This window comes from Blastomyces gilchristii (assembly GCF_000003855.2).
Source record: "Blastomyces gilchristii SLH14081 genomic scaffold supercont1.37, whole genome shotgun sequence".
Taxonomy (NCBI): Eukaryota; Fungi; Ascomycota; class Eurotiomycetes; order Onygenales; family Ajellomycetaceae; genus Blastomyces; species Blastomyces gilchristii.
In genome coordinates this window covers 42,209-63,835 of record NW_003101646.1, presented here as the reverse complement: position 1 = coordinate 63,835, position 21,627 = coordinate 42,209, and the positions used below count along the sequence as shown (strand labels likewise).

Genomic DNA, 21,627 nt, shown 5'->3' with positions numbered 1-21,627 from the left:
AAACAACTTCCAAGGTTTCTTTTAAGGGGGACTCGACGAGACGACGACGAAGGATCAATCTCACGCCAGGTTTCGTCCGCCGCTCTTCAACTCGGCGACTACATCCATAACAAGCCTCTGTTGCGACTTTAGCTACTTGGACAGATACTCTCGCAGCCTACATGCTCCTCAGTGCCATTCTGAACCAAGCCAATCAGCCTCCTATCTGGCCAGAACCAGCCCCGATCCTATATCTTCCAACTCCTTCATTAAGAGAACGGCGACTCATTGACAACAATTAACTCTATTTTGAAAAACATCTAAATATTCGCCAGCTTCTGCAGTGATCTGGGGATAGATTAAGCTCTGGTCCTGGGGCCCGTTTGGCCTTCAGCCGCGTAAAATGAAGACCTCACTCTTTGCTTGGTCATTACTCTCTCTGCTGCTAAAACCCGTTATCGCTACGTCAACGGGCGGGTCTGGGTCTGAGGATGTTTCGATACAAGCGCCACGGATATTCTCCGGAGCGGAGAATCTAACCGGTCCAGATGAAGGCCCTACAGTCTTTAATGGAGTCGAAGTTCCCCCGATGAAGCAACTCAATGCGTCCACTTTTGATGAAAGTATTCAGGAAGGTTACTGGTACGTCTCGTGTCTTTACTCTTTATTACTCTCTATATTATTTCATTTGCTGTTATCTTGGGAATATATATGTGTGTGCGCGTGTGTCTGACAATGCTGTAGGTTTGTGAAGCATTTCTCCCCATATTGTGGGTATTGTATTTCTATCGCACCAACATGGCAAACGTTATACGAATTCTACTACGTTAGTATTATTCCACCCTCTTCTAAGGAATATGATCACTAATTGCATGTAGTCCTCGAATCCCCTCTCAACCTCAACATCTAAACAAACGCAAGACCCAGTTTCTTCCCTTAACTCCTTCCAACGCTTCTACGATTTCAATTTCGCTGCCATAGACTGCATTGCCAACGCAGACAAGTGCCGGGCCCTCAAAATCAACGCCTTCCCTATGTTTATACTTTACCACAAAGGAGAGAAAATGGAGACATTTACCGGCAAGAAGTCAATGGAAGGACTGAGCAAGTTTATTGAAGATAAGCTCGAACAAATTAAGCCTGGCTCAAGGCCTCGGAATGGCCTGCAGCTACCAAAACCTGGCGATACCAAGGTTGATACTTCTACCGCCCCCCTTAAAATAGGAGGAAAACCCGAAGATAAACCCGAAGATAAACCGCAAGATAAACCATCAGCCAAGTCCGAACCACCGGAGGAGAAGAACCAGCCCGCGGTGCCGAAAAGGCCCAGTGGACCGGTGCCCAACCCTCAAGGCAAATCGATATCACTCACAGCCGAAAGTTTCCAGAAACTCGTTACAAACACTCATGTTCCATGGTTTATCAAGTTCTATACACCCTGGTGTAGTCATTGCCAGGCCATGGCTGCATCTTGGCAGCAGATGGCTAGGGACATGAAAGAAGTCCTAAATGTTGGTGAAGTTAACTGTGAGACGGAACGACGCTTATGCAAGGATGCTCGTGTCGGATCTTTCCCTACCATCTACTTTTTCAGAGGTGGGGAACGTGTTGAGTATAACGGACTCAGGGGCTTGGGAGACCTGGTCAACTACGCCAAAAAGGCCGTGGATGTTGTTGGTAACGGCGTTCAATATGTTGATGCTGACGCTTTTAAGAAAATGGAAGAAACTGAGGAGGTTATTTTCTTATACTTCTTCGACAAGGCCACTACATCAGAGGACTTTGCCGCTCTGGATCGGTTAACTCTGAGCTTGGTCGGGCGTGCAAAGCTTGTTAAGACTGACAGCGATGTCCTTGCCCAGAGATTCAGAATTTCCACGTGGCCTCGTCTTCTTGTCTCGAGGGGTGGAAAAGCCAGTTATTACAGCGCGCTCGCCCCCAAAGACATGCGAGATTTCCGACAGGTGCTCACTTGGATGGAAAGTGTCTGGCTGCCCATAGTACCAGAGCTCACCGCTGCTAATGCTCGCGAGATTCTTAATGGAAAATACGTAGTCCTCGGTATTCTCAGCCGACTACGCTCGGACGAATTTGTCCAGGACAAAAAGGAGCTGAAAAATGCGGCGCTTGAGTGGATGGATAAACAAACCAAGTTGTTCCAGCTTGAGAGGCAGGAACTTCGGGACGCGAAGGAGCTGCGTATCGAGGAAGCAGAAGACCGAAATGACCAACGGGCACTGCGTGCAGCGAAAAACAGGCAAATAACCATCCGAGAGAGTGACAAAAAGCAGGTCGTTTTTGCATGGATTGATGGTATCTTCTGGGATCGATGGATTCGGACAACGTACGGTATTGATGTGAAAAACGGTGAACGTGTTATCATCATTGACGAAGATGTAAGTTTTTACTCTATATTTGCCCTTCTTCACCCCTGAGAATTCACTTGTAGTATCCCAATTTTCAATTCAACGGATCCATTAGACATCCAAAAGCTGACTCTTGCCTTTTTCAAACGAACCAGAACCGTCGGTACTGGGATACCACCACTAGTGGTGCCTACATAATGCCAAGCCGAACCTCTATCCTCGAAACCATCACTCAGGTCGTCTCGCCATCATCTAGGCTCAAGGCGAAATCCACCGTCGGCATCTTCGAAAGTATGTACTTCAGCACGCGCTCCTTTTACCGCAACCACCCTATCCTTTTTATTGCCATGTTCTTCGCTGCTTTGATATTTGCGTACCTCTTCACGAAGGGTAGACTTCGAAAAGGCAGGGGTGCTGGAGGCCTCCTAGGTGCAGTCACTGGTAGCTCAGGGGGTGGATTCTTCCACCTTGATGGAAAGGAAGGGCTACTTGGTGGTGGAAATGGATCGGGGAAGGTCGACTAGCCTGTATTCACTCTTTGTTTGTTTCCATTTTTTATCTTTTTTTTGCTTTTGTTTTACTACATCTTCCTCCATTTTTTATTGAATTCCATTGACTTCAATTCTCTATTCTCACCTTTCCTAATTTTCCCACTTTCATATTCTTTTTTTCATGTAATACTGTTGCTATTTTGGTTTTTGACCAGTCTCTTTTGTTCCCCTTCGATCCCCTATACTAATATCATGTTATTCTTCAAACATGGCCTTTCTATTTCCTCCTTTGTTGCCACCTTCGCCTGTCATCGTTTATATTTATTCTTTTTTTGGTATTTCCTTTTCTTGCTCTACATTTTTACCTTTTTTTTCACTATCTCGTTCTCTTTTCATGTTCTTCTTTTCCTTTTCATTTCCTTTTCCTTATATATATATAGCTTCAGCGGAGCATATGCGGTGAATCAAAATGTCTGCCAAGGCGGGTGGAAAGGAGGGGTTTTTCTTTTTCAACCATTACATTGAAATGAATTGGAATTTAGAAAAAGAAAGGGGGGAACATTGCAAACAACCAAAAAAGTAATCATAAACATTAAACAAGAATCATGTACTAAGAAGTTGATCCAGCATTCCGTCCACCCCGTCAATAAGTTCAAGGTTTCGCTTCACCGTTTCCCGCACCCCCATAGACAGTGATAACCCAAATTGCTTCCCAATAATCAGACATTCCACGAGAGCTTTGAACGCCCGCTTTCGCGAGAGTCCTTGTTGTTGTCGGGGTATCAGCACACTCACTGTTTCCGGTATCCCTTCGCCGATCAACCATCTATGGGAGTCGGGGTCATCCTGGCAGAGGATCAGACATGACGCTGGTGGGATGTTGAGGAGCCGGTCCTGCCCCTTCTCCCGCGAGTGCTGAGCGATCTTGAAGATGGCAGAGAGGAGGAGGAACAATCTGCGGGAATCCTGACATTTGTTGATGGCAGCAAGCTCATTGGCGCATGCCTCGCTGGCGTCGCTGAAGAGCTGTTCCTCATAGCTGCCGCCGATATAGTGTTCGAAATATTCCGTGAGGACCGTCGAGAAGTACTCGATGGGCCGTGGATCCTTGCTAGCGAGGATGGCGAGGTGCGTGCTGAACATGACCACCACCCGATCCACCGTGTCCGCCCTGTTGCCGGCGCGAATGGAGGCGTCGAGATCGATCAGGAACTGGCGAACGCCGTAGTCCAGTGACTCCTCCGTGCCCCTGTGGTAGGCGAGGGAGGCGAATTGAGAGAACGTCCTGCCCGAGATATCTACACCTTCTCTCCATCGGGATTTGGCCGATGCGAGCATGACAGACGAACCTACCAGGACCCCGATTACCAATAACGCCTCTAGATCCGCAGTAGAGACCACCTCAAACACCCGGACCGAGAGCCCCGTCATGGCCTCTAGGTCTCTGGGATTCCTAGCCTCGACCAACTGGTTGCCAAAGCTGCTGAATGACTGCGCCCATTTTCGCAATCTGGCCGTCTCGTTATTCTTCACGAGGTCTTGCAGAACCTCCCAGCGGCCAACTGACCAGTGTCTCACGTACAGCGCAACCAGTCTAAAGATAGGTTTGTACCTGAGTGAGACGGTTAGGATCTTGAGCGTGAGGTCAACCAGTCTCGATTGATTATCATATCGCGCAGTAAAAAGCATTTCCTGAAGTTCCAGCAACTGTTTCACGCGCTCTTCCAGTGGATCCATCGGCCCCTTCAGGGCGGCGACACCTGGTGGTGTAGGTAATTTATCAACCCGCGCACCGTGCTCGAGCAGTAACTTGACGATATCTTTGGAACTGGCCTGGATGGCTCGGATCAATGGCGTGTCCCCGTAGCTACCTTTGGCCTCGATCCGGGCGGACCGATCTAGTAGTAGAGACACGACATCCTTGTGCTCTCCAGTGACTGCGATATGGAGCGCGGTCAATTTGTCGCGGTCCTTAGAATTTATGTTGGCACCGTGCTCGAGTAGCAACTCCACCACGTCTCTGTGACCGCGCGTAGCAGCCCAGAAGAGGGGTGTGCGCCCATAAGAATCCTTTCGCGAGGTGCGACGGCGGAAGGGAATGCCGGCGGCGGCAGAATGCTTAAGCAACATCTTGGCCCAGGCCAAGTTGCCAAAGTACGCCGCTAGGTGTAGAAGCGTGAACGAGGGCGGAGCTCCGCCGTACTGCTCCCGATCCCAGTAGAATTTCCACCAATCCTCCCGCACCGGCGACTCAGCTCGGAAGAACTGGCTTGAAAACTCAAGCTGGGCCTCGACCGAGTCGAACGCCTGTCGGAAATACTCTGGCCAGTAGAGGCTGGCATAGGTCAAGAGGCTATTGTGGAGGGAGGCGTTGCTGATACTACCAGGAGATTTGTAGCTCCCTTCAATGAGCCCGAGGCAGGTACGCATAAGAGTCTTATGCGATTTGTGATTCATATGGAAAACGTTGATCCCGTCGATATTGATCTGGTCGCTCTGGAAGAACTCTCTCGCCGACTCATGGACGAGGTTGACCACGTCTCCATCGATTTTCACCAACAGCCCACAGGACGCAAGCCTATCCTTCAGGATTTCGGCTGGCGTCAGGGCATGAAACGCCTTGATCTCCGCCGCCATTGCTAGTTCATCCACGGTCATGGGTCGGGCGGCGAGAACGATCCATTCAAGGATGGGGACCAGGTTTTCTTTGTCTTCGACTTGTTGCAGCAATCGCTGATAAACCCCAACAAGGTCCTTGGGCACACCGCGAAGTATGTGGTTGATTTGAAGCCAATTTTTGCCCTTGAGCTCATCCGCGACAAACCCAACCCACAAGAAGGTTCCCTCCGCGCTGGCCATCAAGGTCTGGCTAACTTGACGTAGCCTATCCTCCGATAGGATATTCTCGGCTGCCAGCTCGGCAACTTTGGCCGAGATGTATTTCTCAACATCTTTTTGAATCTCCACGTCCGAGTCATCAAGTTTGATCCGAGGGAATCGGTGAAGTTTGCTTTTTAAAGGTCCAGGCTGCGGGCGGGAGAGGAGGATGACCTTTAGGTATGTGTTTGGTTTCGCCTCGGAGTTCGAGAAATATTCACTCAAGACGTCAAGGAGCTGCTTGAGAGATTCCTCCTCGCACTCATCTAGGCCATCAAGCACGCATACCACCTGCGGTGCGTCGGTGTGGTTGAGAAGGCTCAGGAAGAGCTTCCAGAGGCAGATAAAGTTAGAAATAGTGTATTTGGTCGTTTCGGACCCATCAAAGAAGTTCTGAATATGTTGTGCTAGGTGGGGATGGAGACTGAGCCATTGGTGCAATAGGCCTCGCATGATCGTCATGGCCGAGTTCCTGTTCTTGTCACGGTTACTACAGAAGTAGTAAAGGAGAACACCCTGAGCGTCGTCAACCACCGACTCCAGTTCCTCAGTGATGTAGATGGAGAGGATAGTTTTCCCTTTTCCCGGCCCGCCTGAGATCCAGAGGAGCGGCGGATCAGTTCCTTTCAGCCACTCTTGATAGTGATCATGTCGTAGCAGCCATTCGCAAGTACCTGCTACTCTCCGCCCCTTCAATGCGATCAGAGAGCTCCGGTCAACCTCGGGTCTGGTCAGGAGTAAGGCATCGAGAACACCGGCAACCGTCGAATCCGTGATAGATGCCAGCGGCGGTGGCTTCGGGGCAGGGGGCATCAAAGACAGGAGCTCCTTCGCATAGGCAGCAGCGGCACCAGCGGCGTACCCCTGCCAGACCTTAGTTTTGTGCGAATCTGCATAATCGCAGATTCCCCGGATGACCAGGCATTGGGCGATGTCCATCAAGCCGGCCGCCTCCATCTCAAAACAAAGGATCCCATGCTCGCGCGCCAACTTGTCCCGTGTCCCGCCATGTCGCATCACCTGGTTGCCAGACGCAACCAGACCATAGTGGACTTTCGGGTTCTGCGACCCTCGCGGCGGCCGGTGGAGGAGTCTAGCGGGGTCGCACTGAGTGCACGTACCATCATCTCCGAGCGCCGCGACGTGGTCGTAGTTCGAGTCGAAGAGGGCATCCTGCTCTGAACCGGGATGGGCGAAGACGAGGGGATCCTTCTCGACAATCTTGTGGATGTAACGGGGAATCTGGCTCTCGCCGAGGATATTATTCGTCTCGACCTTTCCCGCGGCCGTGAGGAGTAAGGTAGACGGTTTATTCAACGCGCCTGTACTAGTGAACTGGCCCTCTCCAGTTTTCTTCCCGAAATCATACTGAATAATCCCCGGCCGCGCCGCCGACGGCCTGCTCACTACAATATCACCAAGCCGAACATCCTCCTTCGTACTCGGTACGCCGCCCCCGATGCCGACCATCAAGCTGAAGCGGATGGACTTGAAGCTCGCGAGCATCTGCGCCGCGACGGTTGCGGCGGAGGTGGTCCCATATACGCCGAAGGGCAGGCATGCAACCACAATGTTATGTTCGTTGAGGCTTCCCAGAACATACGAGTTGGAGTCATTCAGACTTGGATCTGCGGGCAGATCGGCGTGGATGTGATCAAGTACCGCCTTCGCCGCTGCCATCTCCAGGGGAAGGGCGCATATCCAGCCGACGGTGTAGTCATCTCGGGAGGCCATTTCTGAACAACGGCCGCGCAATGCAGTTGCAGTTGCAGTTGCAACGCAGGTATCGATGGCGAGGCACTGATTGGCAGCAGCTCGGGGTTGGGGGGGAATCTACGCGACGAGATCATTCTTTTGCGTGGTGTGTTTAGGGAAGGGGGAGAAAAAAAAAAAAAAAAAAAAAAAAAAAAAAAAAAAAGTGCAGGAAAAGAGAAAGAGGAGAGGGGAAGAGAAGGAGGCGGGCAGCGCTCGGGAAGCTAGGGGGTTAGGGGGAATCCCATCGCATCCAGCATCTAGGTCGGGCGGGTTGATTCTGACACTATTTTTAGCTTTAAAGCCTAGTAAATGTAGAAGCACTGGCTCTCAGCCTTGGAGCAAGCCCGGGCCGGCCCTAGGTCCACCTATCCAGAGCGGGTTGCAAGCACCAGTGGTTGATCAACGAATGGAAAGCGCCCGATAGTATTTTCATGCTGGGTGTTATAAATTCACCCGATCTTCGAAGAGTTTGAGAGGCTGCAACGTGAGGTTCTGTTCTGGGAGGCGTATATCCCTGTATTGTACTCGTCTATTTTTATGTTCTGACATTGTTTTGTTCGTCTTGTCGACGCCTGGAAACGTTTATCAAGAGTGTTGATGATATCAACACGATGTCTGGCTGCTGCTGCTTTCTGGTGCTAATGAAATCTCATTTTCAGCCTCCAGCAAATAACCTCTCGTTATACCCATCAACAGCAGCCACCATGAAGGTGCGCCGTTGTAGCAAACAAACATTTGGAGAAACCTTCAATACGGAGTCATCAAGTTTCGGTAAGTTCTCTTCAGCCTCATCCCGCTGCTGACTCATCACCCCGGAACCTTAACTGAGCCTCCAAACCTTAAACAGACTTTCTCCAACCGCCAGGAACGAAACTATCAAATACGGAATAAATAGTTAACTACTCCGTAACTTATCATTGATTCTAATTTTGAGAAAACCCGCCCAGGAAACAAACTCACCAGCTGTATGAACAACGACGTGTCCAGCGCTAATGATAACCGGGCGGTGCTGACTGGTCTTCTTCACAGTACGCCAGACGAAAAAAAAAGGGAAGAAAGAAACCAGGATTCTTCACCCTTGCTGGAATAGGAAATGGTGCCCTGGTTGATTTGTAAATCCCATCATCATACTTGTGGAGGGAGATACTGGTTGGTCAAAAAAAGAAGGCTGCCGTGGCCCCCAAAAAGCCCCATCCAAGCGGCATCGCTGGGCATTATCATTGAATATTATGATTGGATCTCAGGCCAGCCGCCGCGGACTCGCAACGGCAACCCCCGTCTGGGCACTGTATATGGGGCCGGCGACCAATCACTTAGCGTTCTTTGTCACATTCCAACATGTCAACAACGCAGCCTTGTGGGTGAAAACGTGAGGGCTGGTGATAGGAGCAACGCCCCGAATTTATTTGTTGAAGGACGTCCTTTCTTCTCTTCTTCTTTTACTTCTTTTTCTTCTTCTTTCTTAGCCTCATGTGTTCCGTCGTATACGGTGCGTGTTGTTTCGCTCTTCACTCTGCTCGCCACACCCCAGTAAACTAACAAAGATACCAGATTCGCAGTAATAATCTATAATCTCCAAGCTCCCCCACTCATGACTCTCTACCAACGCCTCTCACCCGCCCGCAGCGAGGGGGATCGGACAGGTGGCAGCAAAGGTACCACCCCGCTCAAACAACAAAATCCCGCCCAAAAACCCCAGCTCCTACGCGCCAGCGAGCTACCATCCTGGTACGCACACAATACCTACCTCCTCACCGGCTACCGACCCATCACGGGCTCCGTGCGCCTGTGCATCGACAGCCTGCGCACCCTGCACAACGAGACGGTCAACATCTACTCGCACCTGCTCCCTGCCGCGATCGCGCTGGCCAGCAATGCGATTCTGCATCTGTATTTCCGCGCGCGGTATCCGGACGAGGCGGTACTGGCGCTGCAGCACCGGCTGGCGGTCCACATCTACCTGACGACGTCGGTCTTGTGTTTTGGGATCTCGTCTGCGTACCACACGCTGCTGTGTCATTCGGAGGAGTATGCGGGGCTGTGGGGGAGGATGGATTATGTGGCTATCCTACTGCAGACGATCGGGTCGTTTGTGTCGGGGATTTATGTTACGTTTGATTGCGAGCCGGGGTTGAGGCGGGTGTATTGGACTATGGTGGGATTCCCTTGCCCTTTTCTCCCTCATCCCCCTTTACCCCGTTTCTCGTGACTGTCGTGAGCATTCCTTGATTAACGGAGAGGGTGGATGGATATCCGGACGGTAGACTCTCGCACTGGGAACCCTATCCGCCATCATCGTCGTGAGTCCCAAGTTCCAAAGCAGCCGGTGGCGGATGCTCCGGCTCGCCACGTTTGTCGCAACGGGGCTGTCGGGATTATTGCCCATCATCCATGCCGCGTGCATATATCCGTATGCCGAATGGAGCCCGCGGGCGGGTTTGGGCTACTACCTGCTCGAGGGCCTGGCGCTCATTGTTGGCACGCTCTTCTATGCGGTGAGTTACAGCCAAACAATGAAACAAAGAACCAAAGAAACAAAGAAACAAAGAAACAAAGGAGGGGAAAGGAGGCGTGATGTTATTGAAAACCCCGCAGCTAATGGCAGCAAAATGGGTATTTTTAGACGCATTTCCCCGAGTCGTGGACGCCGGAGAAGTTCGATATCTGGGGGGCGTCTCATCAGATTTTCCACCTGTTTGTGGTGCTCAGTGCCGGAATCCATATCTGGACGCTTTTCAGCGTGTTGGATTGGATCTATGCGAATCCGCGGTGCGTGATTTGAGGGAGTTTTCTAGGGACAATAATGAAAAGATTAGATTAGACTATGGTTAAGATTTGGATAGCAGCAGCTGCTTGGATATAGACTTTGACTTTTTTGCACCGGTGGGGAAGGGTGTTCTTTCAAGCCCCTTTGTTTTTTCCCTTCCGTGTCCATTTCTGCGTCATTTGTTGGGGTAGTTAGTCAGACTCATTCATCTACGCTGTAGAGAGCTGCATATAGAGGTTATTATTAGCAAAGGAGGAGGGCTTGGGAAACTAGATCAGGATATTATCAACCTCGCCAACCGGCAATATTCATGCCTCAACTCGTGGAGTTTCTGCATTGTATTCAGCGCGGGGGTTAGTGGGCGGGCTGTCTGTCTATTCTTTCCATACCGGATCTCTCATGGATGATAGATAGAAAATGATCCGGGGAAACCAACCATTTTGCTGGTAACGCTAGGGTAGGGTAGAGCAAGAGATGTGGCGACAATCACCAAACCACCCATGAAAGAAGCACATGCACAGTCTTGCAGTGTAGCAGTCCTTTCATCCTGTGGTCAGTGGTTCACTGGTCTTGTCTGTTCCTCCTCCACACTGGTTGAGAGTTGAGACATACCCAGCCAAGTTGAACCAACCAAGAAGCAGCCCGCGAAAGATGATCGAGAGCGCAGCATGTGGAAGCTAACTTAGCGCTTGGCCGAGTCGACTCCAGTCCTGCCAAGAGCGCTGTTGGTCAAATAAGAATGTCTCCCCAGAGTCCTCACGCCGGGGGCCCCATTATCTTATGGCGGACAATAAAAATATTCGCTGCTGTCAGGCCTAACCCGCACAAGCCTCGGAGGTTGTGAGGGATGTTGAAGGCTGGTAACTTATCGTATATGTATTTAAAGTATCGCAGAGTAATAAGCGGTAACTCGATAAATACAGAGTACATAAGAGAGAAATATCTCTCCAGTCTCTTTCTCTTTCTAACCCCAGCGGAGGGGAACCGTGTATCGGCGGTACCAAACTCCACATTATGAAGGTATTTACTTGGGCCGAGGTTGAAGCGCTGCAAAAGTATAAAATATATAATATAACTACTAACGTTGTTATCATACTAACTATAACTATCATACTAATAAGAGCTTCAGAAATTCGCCGGCGCCCGATCCAGCCCGGTGTTAGTCATATATACATATATATAGGCATAAACATGTATGTACAGTATATACATGTACAGTATATACATGTATAGTACCTAGTTGCCTGCTAGAAGGTACCTAATCTCACTCGGGGGTGTTTTAGAGTAGTTTTCTAACCAGGGAATGACATTAACTTATTAGCTAGCTGATCTAAGAATTGTCGAAGAGTTCACTATTGTCATCCTCACCTCCATGCCACCGCTCCTCGAAGCAACATGCAACTCCATCAACTATAGCTATGTAGTATATGTATATATATCAGATAGCTAGGCGGGTACGGGGGCTGTAACAGTATTACCAGCGCCATGATTTATTACATCGCAATCCACTTACTGATTAGTTACTGACATGTGCTTTTCCTGCTCCATCTTCCACCGCCCCCCCGCCGCCTCCAGAAGAACCATTAACTATTTCTTTTCTTTTCTTCTCCGTTTTCTTTTCCGTCGCTCTCTTCTTCTTCTTCTTCTTCTTCTTCTTCTTCGTTGTCTGTCACATCATCTCTCTGCGAATCCCTCCAACAGTCTCTCCTATCAATCCGCTCGCTCCCTTCCTCCAGCTTGGGATAATTCGCCTCTCTCCTCCTTCCTCTCCGTCTTATAATTGCGACCATCCCCCCACAGTTTTATTTTATTTCTTTTTTTAAAAAAAAAGCTAAACGAGGCCACGCACACAAAAGAAACCACCGCTATGTTCTCGTCGAAAAGTCCAGTCGAGGTCAACGGCCTGGCATATGCCCAACCCCCTCCAAAGGGCACCCCGGAATCGGTCGCTCTCCCCGGCACCGAAAAGCCTGGACGCTCCAGGGTATACCGCCATTGGAAGGTTGGCAGTGGGGAACTAGTCAAGACGCTAGATCCTAAGGTATGTTCCGGGGGTGAGGCGGAGAGGGTGGATCTGAGATTATTGTCTGGGGGAGGGAGTTAAGTATATGCTAGGCTTAACTAACTATTTTGTCTGGCTTATACAGGTTCTCACTGGCCATGATATGTTCGAGTCAAGTGGTATGTCAAATTAAAATAAATTCTGTTAATAATACTAAGATATGTGTTTTTGTGTTATTTCTCCTGCTAATTCCCTACTCTTTGCGAATAGCCAACCGATACCCCAAGAACCACTGCCTCGGATCTCGTGCCTGGGACCCCGTTACAAAGACCTGGGGCGCGTACCGGTGGGTGGATTACCAAACCGTCAAGCAACGCCGTGCTGCTTTGGGTGTAGGCTTGGTCGAGCTTCATAACCGCGTTGGTGTTCAGGGGAAGCAATACGGTGTTGGCCTCTGGTGCCAGAATCGACCGGAATGGCAACTCACAGGTGTGTACCTTTTTTTTTTTTTTTTTTTTTTTTCTACTAAGTTCAATTCTGCTATAAACTGTTGCTAAAATAGGTCTTGAAATTTTTTTTAGACCTGGCCTGCATGTCTCAGTCACTATACACCGTCTCGTTGTACGAGACTCTCGGACCAGATGCTACGAAATATATCATTAACAACGCCGAGCTCACCTGTGTGGTCACTTCGCTGCCCCATGTTGCCACTTTAATCGAGCTGAAAAAAGAATTGCCGTCGTTGCAACTAGTCGTCTGCATGGATCCATTAGACGCTGGTGAACCAGAAGGCCACACCAAGCGAGACATCCTTGTGCCGCTAGCCGCCGCAGTGGGCTTGCAGATTTACTCCCTGTCCGAGGTCGAAGAACTGGGTGCTTCGTTGAACCGCCCTTACAACCCCCCTACCCCTAATGACATTATTACCATCAACTACACTTCCGGCACCACGGGCAATCCGAAGGGAGTCGTCCTCACCCACGGAAATGCCGTGGCCGGTGCCTCGTCCGGCTTGAGCACCTGCATGCACTACCCCACGGACGTCCTCATCTCCTACCTCCCCCTCGCCCATATCTTCGGACGTCTCATGGAACACATGATGCTGTGGGTTGGCGGCAGCATCGGCTATTTCCACGGCAACATCCTCGAGCTCGTCGACGACCTAAAAACCCTCAAGCCCACCATGATGGCCTCTGTCCCGCGCCTCTACAACCGCTTCGGCGGTGCCATCCGCGCCTCCTCCGTCGAAGCCCCAGGTTTCAAGGGCACGCTATCCCGACACATCGTGAATGCCAAAACCGCCAACATCGAGCGATCCGACAACCCCACCAACAAGCACATGCTCTACGACCGCATCTGGTCGAAAAAGGTCAGCGCAGCCATTGGCTTCGACCGCATGCGCAGTATGGTCTCCGGCTCCGCACCGCTCGACAAATCCCTCCACCAATTCCTCCGCATCGCCTTCGCCTGCGACATCATGCAGGGTTACGGCCTTACTGAAAGCTACGCAACAAGTCTCTGCCAAAGCTCGAACGACCTCACCGCAGGCCACTGCGGCTCGCTGCACGCCAGCAGCGAAGCGTGCCTCCTCTCACTACCCGACATGGAGTACTCTATCGACGACAAACCCTACCCGCGCGGCGAGCTCCTGCTCCGCGGCGAAAGCCTTGTTCAAGGAATACTACAAGAACCCCGAAGAGACCGCCAAGGCCATGACGGAGGACGGCTGGTTCCGCACCGGTGACGTCTGCCAGGTCGACCACCTAGGCCGATTCACCATCATCGACCGGCGCAAGAACCTGCTCAAGCTCGCGCAGGGCGAGTACATCTCCCCCGAGCGGCTGGAGGGGATCTACCAGACCGCATGCTCCTACCTGGCGCAGGCGTTTGTGCACGGCGACAGCGTGGAGACATCGCTGGTGGCGATCATGGGGGTGCAGCCCGATACGTTTGCGGCGTTTGCGGGCCGCGTGCTGAAGAAGGACATTGGGCCGGAGGATATGGACGCGATCCGCGCCGCGGCGGCGAATGAGAAGGTCGTGCGTGCCGTGCAGGAGGATTTGGATCGGGCGGGGAAGAAGTATAACCTCGCGGGCTTTGAGAAGGTGAAGGCTATCGCGTTGCTTGTGGAACCGTTCTCGGTCGATAACGGGTTGTTGACGCCAACGTGAGTTTTCTCTTTTTCTCCCCACATCCACCGCACCCGGTACTTCTTTGTGTCTCTGCTGTGTACAACATCATAACTAACATAATCATTTTTTGAAACAATAGCCTCAAACTCAAACGCCCCCAGGCTGTGCGCATGTACCGCGAGCTCCTCGACGAGCTATACACGCGGGTACCTGCGCAGAGCAATGGCCTAACCATCAACGCCAAGTTGTAACACCCCCCTCTTCGTACCACAATCGCAAAGCACAAACATAGTGCACAAAGCACAGCTCCCGTCTTGTATCGCCCATCCACTCGCTCTTATTCCTAACAAACGTGCCTCATCGCATATTTACGGGGGGAAGTTCGGTATATATATATCCCCCCTGCCTCATCATTCCGCATTCCGCTCACAACATAGCGTGGTTGCTCGGGATCGTGTTTGTGTTTGTGTTTGTGTAATGCCACACGCACACCATGCCACGCCACGCCACATAAAAACGTGTCATGATGTACAGAGTACACTGACAAAAGCTCTGTTTGGGTGTGATACATCATGTAGATATATATCTACTTTTCTTCCTACCCTTTTCCATTTCGTCTTATGTCTTATACATACATACCTGTCACATTCCATATTCTCCCCGTAGGCGGGTTGATATATAACATATATATATACCTACCTAGATTCATCAGTTTTTCTTTTGCTTTTATTTTTTCGGTTTTCGTGTTATTTATTATCATTTAGTTGAGTTCTTTTTTTCTCATTTTTCGTTTTCTCGTTTTTGTAATGTATATCTCGTTATCTCTTTTTCAGATGAACATATTTTGTGTCAATTGTATATATAAATATATATTACTTCCATATAAGGACGTGCATGCATATATAAACCCCGTACAGTACAGTACATACCTGTGTACTATAACTATACTACTCTACTACTATGTAAAACATGAAACGTCGGAGATTTTAAAATTCAAAACTCAGAAACAGAAAGCAGAATATCAAAGCCATGCGTGTCCTTCTAATAACAGTTATTATTAAGAACTAGACTCCGTAAACTTAACCCATTAATTAATCCCATCTCCAAGAAGAAAATTATATATAGCTACTAAAAAAGCCAGCAAGAAGTATCTATAGCACCACCACCACCTTCCGCACAATCCATCTACCAAGCTCACAATTGCTTTATCCAGACACGCGTTAAGAATAATTCCCACATCGCGCAAATTAGCTTCCTCTCTTTCAGGAAGCTCTAAATGTGTCATTCCGTAGACCGCCCTCTAGTCTAATTCCGAGAGTTTCTGCGCTAGGTGGGTGAGTTTATGGGATGCTAAAAGGCAGGAGTTATTCTACGCAAGAGCAGCTGGTGTGGATGTAATGCATTGCCGAACGGAACTTTTGTTGATATGGGGTAATTTATTCAAATTTGGCACTGGCTGGCTGGCTGACTGGCCTTTTAAAAAGGCGGTTAGTTATTATTGGGGGGTTGAGGCTGATATGACCGATAAATCTCCGCTGGGGGTGAGCTAAGCTTCGGACATGAGTAAACTGCACACCCCCAGGTTAGCTACTTCGGGAAAAACCAATTAGTTAGGGCTGCACATTTCCATACAGTTTCGCCTGTAGACATTGCACAAAGTCATACAGCCGCGGGATTGGTATATCGGGACAGTTGTCTTCCAGCCAAGCATAAGTGCCCGCCTCACATCGGACTCTCTCATCCGCATTTCCTAGCCGAAAAGCCTCACCAACATGATATGGAAGAGGAAGCCGAAGCATGACACGGTCTCCAGGCCGTTTCTTTCCTTTCTAATTGGCAATAGTAACTGGAATACACACATTGTAGCTTCCATGGAGCCAGTTCTCTACATCAACATCGCATTCATCAGGCGATTCAAGGTTCAAGTGATGGGCAATAATTGCTCTAACCCAGTTGCACCTCCTATGAAGAAGCGCGAAGAATTGTGATTCCTGGCTGGGATAGCTTAGGCGGTGAAGTATATTAACTTCTTTCTCATTTGCAGAAGAGTAAGTAATTTCCTCGCGAAGTAGACGTCGAATTACTGGCATGGTGAATGGACTTGCGGAGGAGAAAAGCGGGCTTTTCAGTTATTCAGGAAAAGAAGGGGTAAAACGCCATGATCGGTGCACTGGCATTCTAGTAAAAAGCCCGCAACACTCATCCCATGTTAATATCAATCATGGAGGAATGTTATCCTGTGTGCGTATTTGAAACTGGTCAACGGCAATCTATGAAGTTGGACTGGATGCACGTGACTAGAAGTAGCAAGACAAACAATGCAAACATCACCAACTCTGGACCGCCAATATATCATATATCAACTAATGTACGGAGTATGTAAATTTCGTTACCTCAACAGACAAAGCTGGGAACCAAGAGCCAGCCAGCCACTTCGCCTTGCTTCTGCCTCCCTTGTGCTGCCCACCTTGCCTAGCAATCATGCATCCTCCGCGATCGTCACATTTCTTTCTTCTCCTCCTCTCCCTCCTAACCTACGCCACCGCCTCCATTCTCACCATCACAATCCCGCCCTCGAACCTATTACCGAACCCCAATTCCCTCCCGGCCTCTACTCACGCGACCCTTACTACCCTTCGCTCCTATCCCTCCTCCCCTTCGTCTTCATCGGCCTCCGGAACTTCTACACCAGCGGGCCTACGCCTCAAAGCACCACTATCGCGTAAATCAAACTTCGTATTCAACATCCCCTCGGGACAGGTGCAGGGCTCGCAATCATTCCTCCTTGACATCCACTCGCGGGATTATATCTTTGCGCCGTACCGGGTTGATGTCGATGCGGATGGTAGCGTAGTGGGTGTGTGGGAGACGTACAGGGGGAACGCATGGGAGAATCGCGGGGTGGAAAAGGGCATGGTTCAGGTTGGGGAGGTTGCAGTCGTTGAGGCGAGGGTGATGGGGACGAGGGAATTTTATGAGGAAAGGGCTGGATGTAAGTTTCATTATATTCCTTTGTTTCATCGTCTTCTTTCAGAAAAAAAAAAAAAAAAAAAAAAAAAAAAAAAAAGTCTAAGTCGCCCGAAGCATTGCGATCAAGATTACTAATTGTATTTTTACACAGTTTCGCCGTTGAGCCTGTTCAAGAACCCGATGATTCTACTCGTGGTATTTGCTCTTGCTGTGACGGTTGGAATGCCTTATCTTATGGATATGAGTACGTCTGCCTTCTTCTGTTATTCGAAGCCCTTTCCACCCCACGAGTAATGCACAGTCAACTAATTAACCTTAAAAATAAAGTGGACCCAGAGACACGGGCGGAGTTCGAGAGACATTCCCGCAAAGGGCGAACAGCCGCGATTGGTGATATAAACGCAAAGGCAGGGGCGGGGGCTGGCGCCAATGCTATCCGCGGAGCGGGGCCTGGAGCCGGAGCTGGAGCCGGAGCGGGCGGGTTTGACCTTGCTGGTTGGATGGCCGGGACGAGTCAGGGACCCATGGCTGCGCTAGACTCGACAGTGAAAGCGGCTGCGAGCGGGAGAGAGGGCGGATCGGCGGCGCGGAGGAGGTGAGATGATGTATAAGAACCTTGCGTACAATGGAACTGGTGAACAAACCTAGAAAATTGGGGATAGATGTGTTATAAGCCCGACATACTGGCTTAAATAATGCTGCTCTAATCAAGACCTTCTGTACAGAGCTGGACAATTTTGAATATGCTGGCCTGTTGAAATTTCTCCTTTTGTGGTCTCAGTAGTTCTTGTGTGTCTGACATCTTTTCATCCTGCCACCTCTTTTTTGATTTGAGTATATGAGAGTCCATTGCTGCTGGCTAAAGCAGGGGCAGCCACTTCATTGTGAAAACTTGACAGAAATAAACATGTTGCCTTGAGGTGAGTGACTGGTGGGGGAAATGAGGATGGTCAGGGAGCTGTGGATGATGGAGAGGAATCCAGTCTCGCCCTAACTAATCTAGAAGGGGGAAAATTGAAAACTTCCGCAACATACCATACCTAGATAGCTATCTTGGCTGTAAAGAAGCTTTGGTTCGTCTATTCCTGGCTAGCTATTATTTCTTTTCTAAATAACAGATGTCCTTCCTAGTCGATGGTCAATAATGTTAATAGGCACGATTTATGGCTGAGCCGTGAACGAGGAAGACAACATTACGTCATCGCCGTTCCCGCCTGCCGATTGCTGCATTTGGATCCCAAGCCCTAATTCATTTCCATTACATTACATATTTGCCTGAGAACTCACGATCAGATCATCTATCGGCCATTAAATAGGAACGAACATACAGACATTTCCGAAGGATCTAAGAACGACAGAATACGTGAGATGCCCGCGTTGAATCATTGAACATTTTCCCGTGCTGTCAAACAGACATCACATCGCATCATAAAGCTATCCATCCGATCTCTTGGAGCATCGATCACTTAGCATGTCATTTGCCTCCCCATCCACCCCTCCACCTCCCCCCGTTCCAGACGGCTGGAAAACGCAGTTCGACGACCGGTATAAGGAATGGTACGTCTTATCTCTCATTGCAATTCTACAGGGCACAACGGAAAAGAAACCCCGCCTCCTTCCCGCAGAAGCAAAATAGTTCCTCTAACACCAAACTGCGAAAATCACAGGTTCTACATCAACCTAGAAACGGGAGTCTCACAGTGGGAACCGCCTCCACTCCCTGATACACTTCCACCCTCATATGACGAAGCAGCCACAGCAACGCCCATTGACCCTACCTCCGCTACCGCAGTCGCAGAAGCTGCAACGGACGTTGTGAAAAAGACGGCTACCGCCTCCCCCTCCGCCTCCACACCACTAGAACTGGGATCTAATAACCCGTATAATCCCGCGCGGCAGCGGAATTCTTCGGGACCGGAGACTCATACAAGTATAGATGACAAGATGATAGCTGAAGATGCGAAGTTAGCTACGAAATTGCAGGCGGAAGAGGATGAGCGAGCATGGCAGGGGCGGGACCAAGGCCAGCAGACGTATGCAGGCAGTCCCCAACCACAATCACAGACACTATCACCACCGTCACATGAAACAAAAAAATCCAGGTCCAGGAGCGGCAGTGGCTTTCTCGGGAAACTAATCAGCAAAGCCTCCTCCAAAGTCCACCATGGCACCAGCAGCGGTACCGGCAGTGGGTTTGCTTCCCCAGATCATCACCAGCAACCTTACCAACAACAGCAGCAGCAGCAGCAGCAGCAATACCAGCGCCCCTACTCTGCACCATATGGATATAGCGGATACCCAGCCGGAGGTGCTGGCTTGTACGGCCCGCAGCAACCATATATGTACGGCCAGCGACCAAGACAGCGTAGGGGGATGGGAGGCATAGGACCTGGCGGAGCTGCAGCGCTGGGCCTTGGGGGCGGCTTGTTGGGAGGTGCGATGTTGGCGAATGCGATTGGTGATCATCATGATTATCAAGAAGGGTACGCGGATGGGGTGGCGGCGGATGATTCTGGAGGGGGAGATTTCGGAGGGGGAGACTTCGGAGGAGGGGGAGACTTTGGGGGAGGGGATTTCTGACGAGCGGTTTAGGCGGTTTAGAGGGGTTCTGTTCTGTTTGGTTGGTCTTTTGATGTTTGGAGTCTTGGGGATTGGGGGTTCTTCACTTGGAAACCGATTGGCTTCTAGGTTCTTTGTATCATGTTACAGTCTATGTCCGAGTTGCATGGAGTATGATTGCTCATAGGTTTTGGCGCTTGGAGATTGCTTTGGTCATTTCCTCCATGGTAGGAAAACTTGGGATGTGCATGTTCGAAAAACCTGCTAATTACGCGCTTGAGGACCCATTATGAATTTTATCCACTTATATCTCTTGAGTTATGTATGTGCATAGACTGTACAGGTATCGAGTACAGAGAAACAGGTAGACCGCGTGCGTATACAGCGTAAGACGGCAATTATCTAGACAAGGGACCCGCCTCATCTCCCTCCTAATTAATCTTCACCGTCATCTTCTCATTCATCATATGTCATCATTCCCCCTTTCCCACCCCCTCTCACCCATGGAAATGAAAAAACCTACCCCTTGCCCCCTCATAGAGTCCCGACAATCAACATCTGCGCCCAGAAATACAACCCAAACCCAACAGCCGGCTTCAACCACCCCGGATTCCCCGCCTTGCGCCTCCCAAACGAATCCTTCGCCACAAAGATGTCAGACGCAACAAACATCGCGGCGCCCAGCAGGCGCTGGTGCGGCGGCGCAGCGCTAACCGCAGCAGCCGTCGATGCGGCAACAGCCAACATCCCACTGATGATAGCCGAATAGCCAAAGACGAGCGGGCGCATGTCGTCCGAGATGGAGAGGTTGAGCAGGTTGCCGCTCAGGAGATCTGCATTGTTGTTCTTGTTCTTTTTGGGCGGGTAGATGACGCCGAGGCACTTGGAGAGTACCATGGAGACGGCGAAGGTGCCGGTGAAGATTGGCCAGGAGATGGCGGTGCTGTTTTTCAAAAAGGCGAGGATGTAGGCGACGTGGGCGGCGGCGAAGGAGCCGACGCCGGCTTGAAAGGAGGTGGAGAGTTTCTTTGGCTCGTCGGCATCCTTTTCTTCCTCCGCCTCGTCCTTCTTTTTGTACGCGACCAGGGGCCCGATGTGCTTATCATAGTACTCCGTGCGGGTGGGGATGAGGCAGAAGTCACCGATGGCGGAGAAGACGAGACCCGCAGCGATGCGGAGGTGGTACGGGTTCAATTGTTGCCATTGCCAGGGCGAAGAAGAGGGTGCTAGGTAGTAGAGAGGTCCGCCGAGGAAGGCGGCGGAGGAGAGGAGTTTGAAGATGTAGCTGCCTGGGTAGAAGGAGTAGCGCTCCGAGAGGACGAGAAGGGGGAGGGAGACGTTGACGAGGCCGATGGTCTGGGGTGGGGGGAGGGAGAGGTTGGAGAGGAAGGGCAGGAGAAGGGTGGAGAGGGAGAGCATTGTTTTAGATGTTATTTATCAACTAGTTATTTATTTATTATTGGGCGTGAGTATTTAACTAAACTATTGGATTTTGGAAGTTGCATGGATGTAGTTATTTTATATTTTTTACTCAATTTCAAGCTGCGAGAAGGTTATTAAAGCTATCTCACCTCGGCTGCGGCATCCATTTTTGCACGGAGAAATAACTATCCCAATGGTTGGTAACTTGATAGGACGGGGGTAGGGTAGGGTAGGGCGGGATAAATATGTAGAACATCACGCCACAGTAAGTTACTCTCTAGCCTTGCATCGTTTCTTTTTCTTTTTC

At 50.2% G+C, this 21,627-nt stretch overlaps 7 protein-coding genes across 12 annotated transcripts; 4 read left to right on the top strand and 3 right to left on the bottom strand.

Annotated features, from left to right (window-relative positions):
• Positions 1–15: 15 nt before the first annotated feature.
• On the top strand, positions 16–8,127 carry BDBG_09222 (protein disulfide-isomerase). The gene is made up of 4 exons (XM_002620354.2): positions 16–621; positions 724–805; positions 858–2,375; positions 2,501–8,127. The coding sequence occupies exons 1-4, from the start codon at positions 383–385 to the stop codon at positions 2,867–2,869; spliced, it is 2,208 nt and encodes a 735-aa protein (XP_002620400.1). The 5' UTR covers positions 16–382; the 3' UTR covers positions 2,870–8,127.
• BDBG_09221 (ankyrin repeat-containing protein) lies at positions 971–10,867 on the bottom strand. Of its 3 annotated transcripts, none has more exons than XM_031723911.1 (3): positions 10,334–10,867; positions 8,429–10,259; positions 971–8,341 (listed from the first exon to the last, which is right to left on the bottom strand). In XM_031723911.1, exon 3 carries the CDS (start codon positions 7,445–7,447, stop codon positions 3,440–3,442), a length of 4,008 nt encoding a protein of 1,335 aa, XP_031581283.1. In that variant the 5' UTR covers positions 7,448–8,341; positions 8,429–10,259; positions 10,334–10,867; the 3' UTR covers positions 971–3,439. The 3 variants fall into 3 exon arrangements, with proteins under 3 accessions (XP_031581283.1, XP_031581284.1, XP_002620399.1); XM_031723912.1 differs by having other exon boundaries at positions 1,295–8,341; positions 8,429–10,405; positions 10,672–10,867; XM_002620353.2 differs by having other exon boundaries at positions 1,295–8,341; positions 8,429–10,867.
• Positions 8,358–10,663, top strand: BDBG_09220. Of its 2 annotated transcripts, XM_031723910.1 has the most exons (5): positions 8,358–8,433; positions 8,498–8,957; positions 9,020–9,623; positions 9,733–9,963; positions 10,092–10,663. In XM_031723910.1, the coding sequence occupies exons 3-5, from the start codon at positions 9,060–9,062 to the stop codon at positions 10,248–10,250; spliced, it is 954 nt and encodes a 317-aa protein (XP_031581282.1). In that variant the 5' UTR covers positions 8,358–8,433; positions 8,498–8,957; positions 9,020–9,059; the 3' UTR covers positions 10,251–10,663. The 2 variants fall into 2 exon arrangements, with proteins under 2 accessions (XP_031581282.1, XP_002620398.1); XM_002620352.2 differs by having other exon boundaries at positions 8,358–8,957.
• Positions 10,868–11,474: 607 nt separating the features above from the next.
• BDBG_09219 (long-chain acyl-CoA synthetase) lies at positions 11,475–15,458 on the top strand. The gene is made up of 5 exons (XM_031723909.1): positions 11,475–12,276; positions 12,383–12,416; positions 12,508–12,726; positions 12,819–14,404; positions 14,509–15,458. The coding sequence occupies exons 1-4, from the start codon at positions 12,103–12,105 to the stop codon at positions 13,979–13,981; spliced, it is 1,590 nt and encodes a 529-aa protein (XP_031581281.1). The 5' UTR covers positions 11,475–12,102; the 3' UTR covers positions 13,982–14,404; positions 14,509–15,458.
• Positions 15,459–15,979: 521 nt separating this feature from the next.
• BDBG_09218 (uncharacterized protein) lies at positions 15,980–16,593 on the bottom strand (the record flags this gene model as incomplete). The annotated part of the gene is made up of 2 exons (XM_002620350.2): positions 16,229–16,593; positions 15,980–16,198 (listed from the first exon to the last, which is right to left on the bottom strand). The coding sequence occupies exons 1-2, from the start codon at positions 16,457–16,459 to the stop codon at positions 15,980–15,982; spliced, it is 450 nt and encodes a 149-aa protein (XP_002620396.1). The 5' UTR covers positions 16,460–16,593.
• Positions 16,594–16,850: 257 nt separating this feature from the next.
• On the top strand, positions 16,851–19,919 carry BDBG_17973 (uncharacterized protein; the record flags this gene model as incomplete). The annotated part of the gene is made up of 5 exons (XM_002620349.2): positions 16,851–17,361; positions 17,491–17,583; positions 17,667–17,934; positions 18,774–18,896; positions 19,007–19,919. 5 exons carry the CDS (start codon positions 16,851–16,853, stop codon positions 19,917–19,919), a joined length of 1,908 nt encoding a protein of 635 aa, XP_002620395.2.
• BDBG_09215 (YhhN domain-containing protein) lies at positions 17,436–21,528 on the bottom strand. 3 transcript variants are annotated; one of them, XM_031723907.1, is made up of 2 exons: positions 18,024–21,528; positions 17,436–17,954 (listed from the first exon to the last, which is right to left on the bottom strand). In XM_031723907.1, exon 1 carries the CDS (start codon positions 21,315–21,317, stop codon positions 20,433–20,435), a length of 885 nt encoding a protein of 294 aa, XP_031581279.1. In that variant the 5' UTR covers positions 21,318–21,528; the 3' UTR covers positions 17,436–17,954; positions 18,024–20,432. The 3 variants fall into 3 exon arrangements, with proteins under 3 accessions (XP_031581279.1, XP_031581280.1, XP_031581278.1); XM_031723908.1 differs by having other exon boundaries at positions 17,436–19,459; positions 19,566–21,528; XM_031723906.1 differs by having other exon boundaries at positions 17,436–21,528.
• Positions 21,529–21,627: the final 99 nt, after the last annotated feature.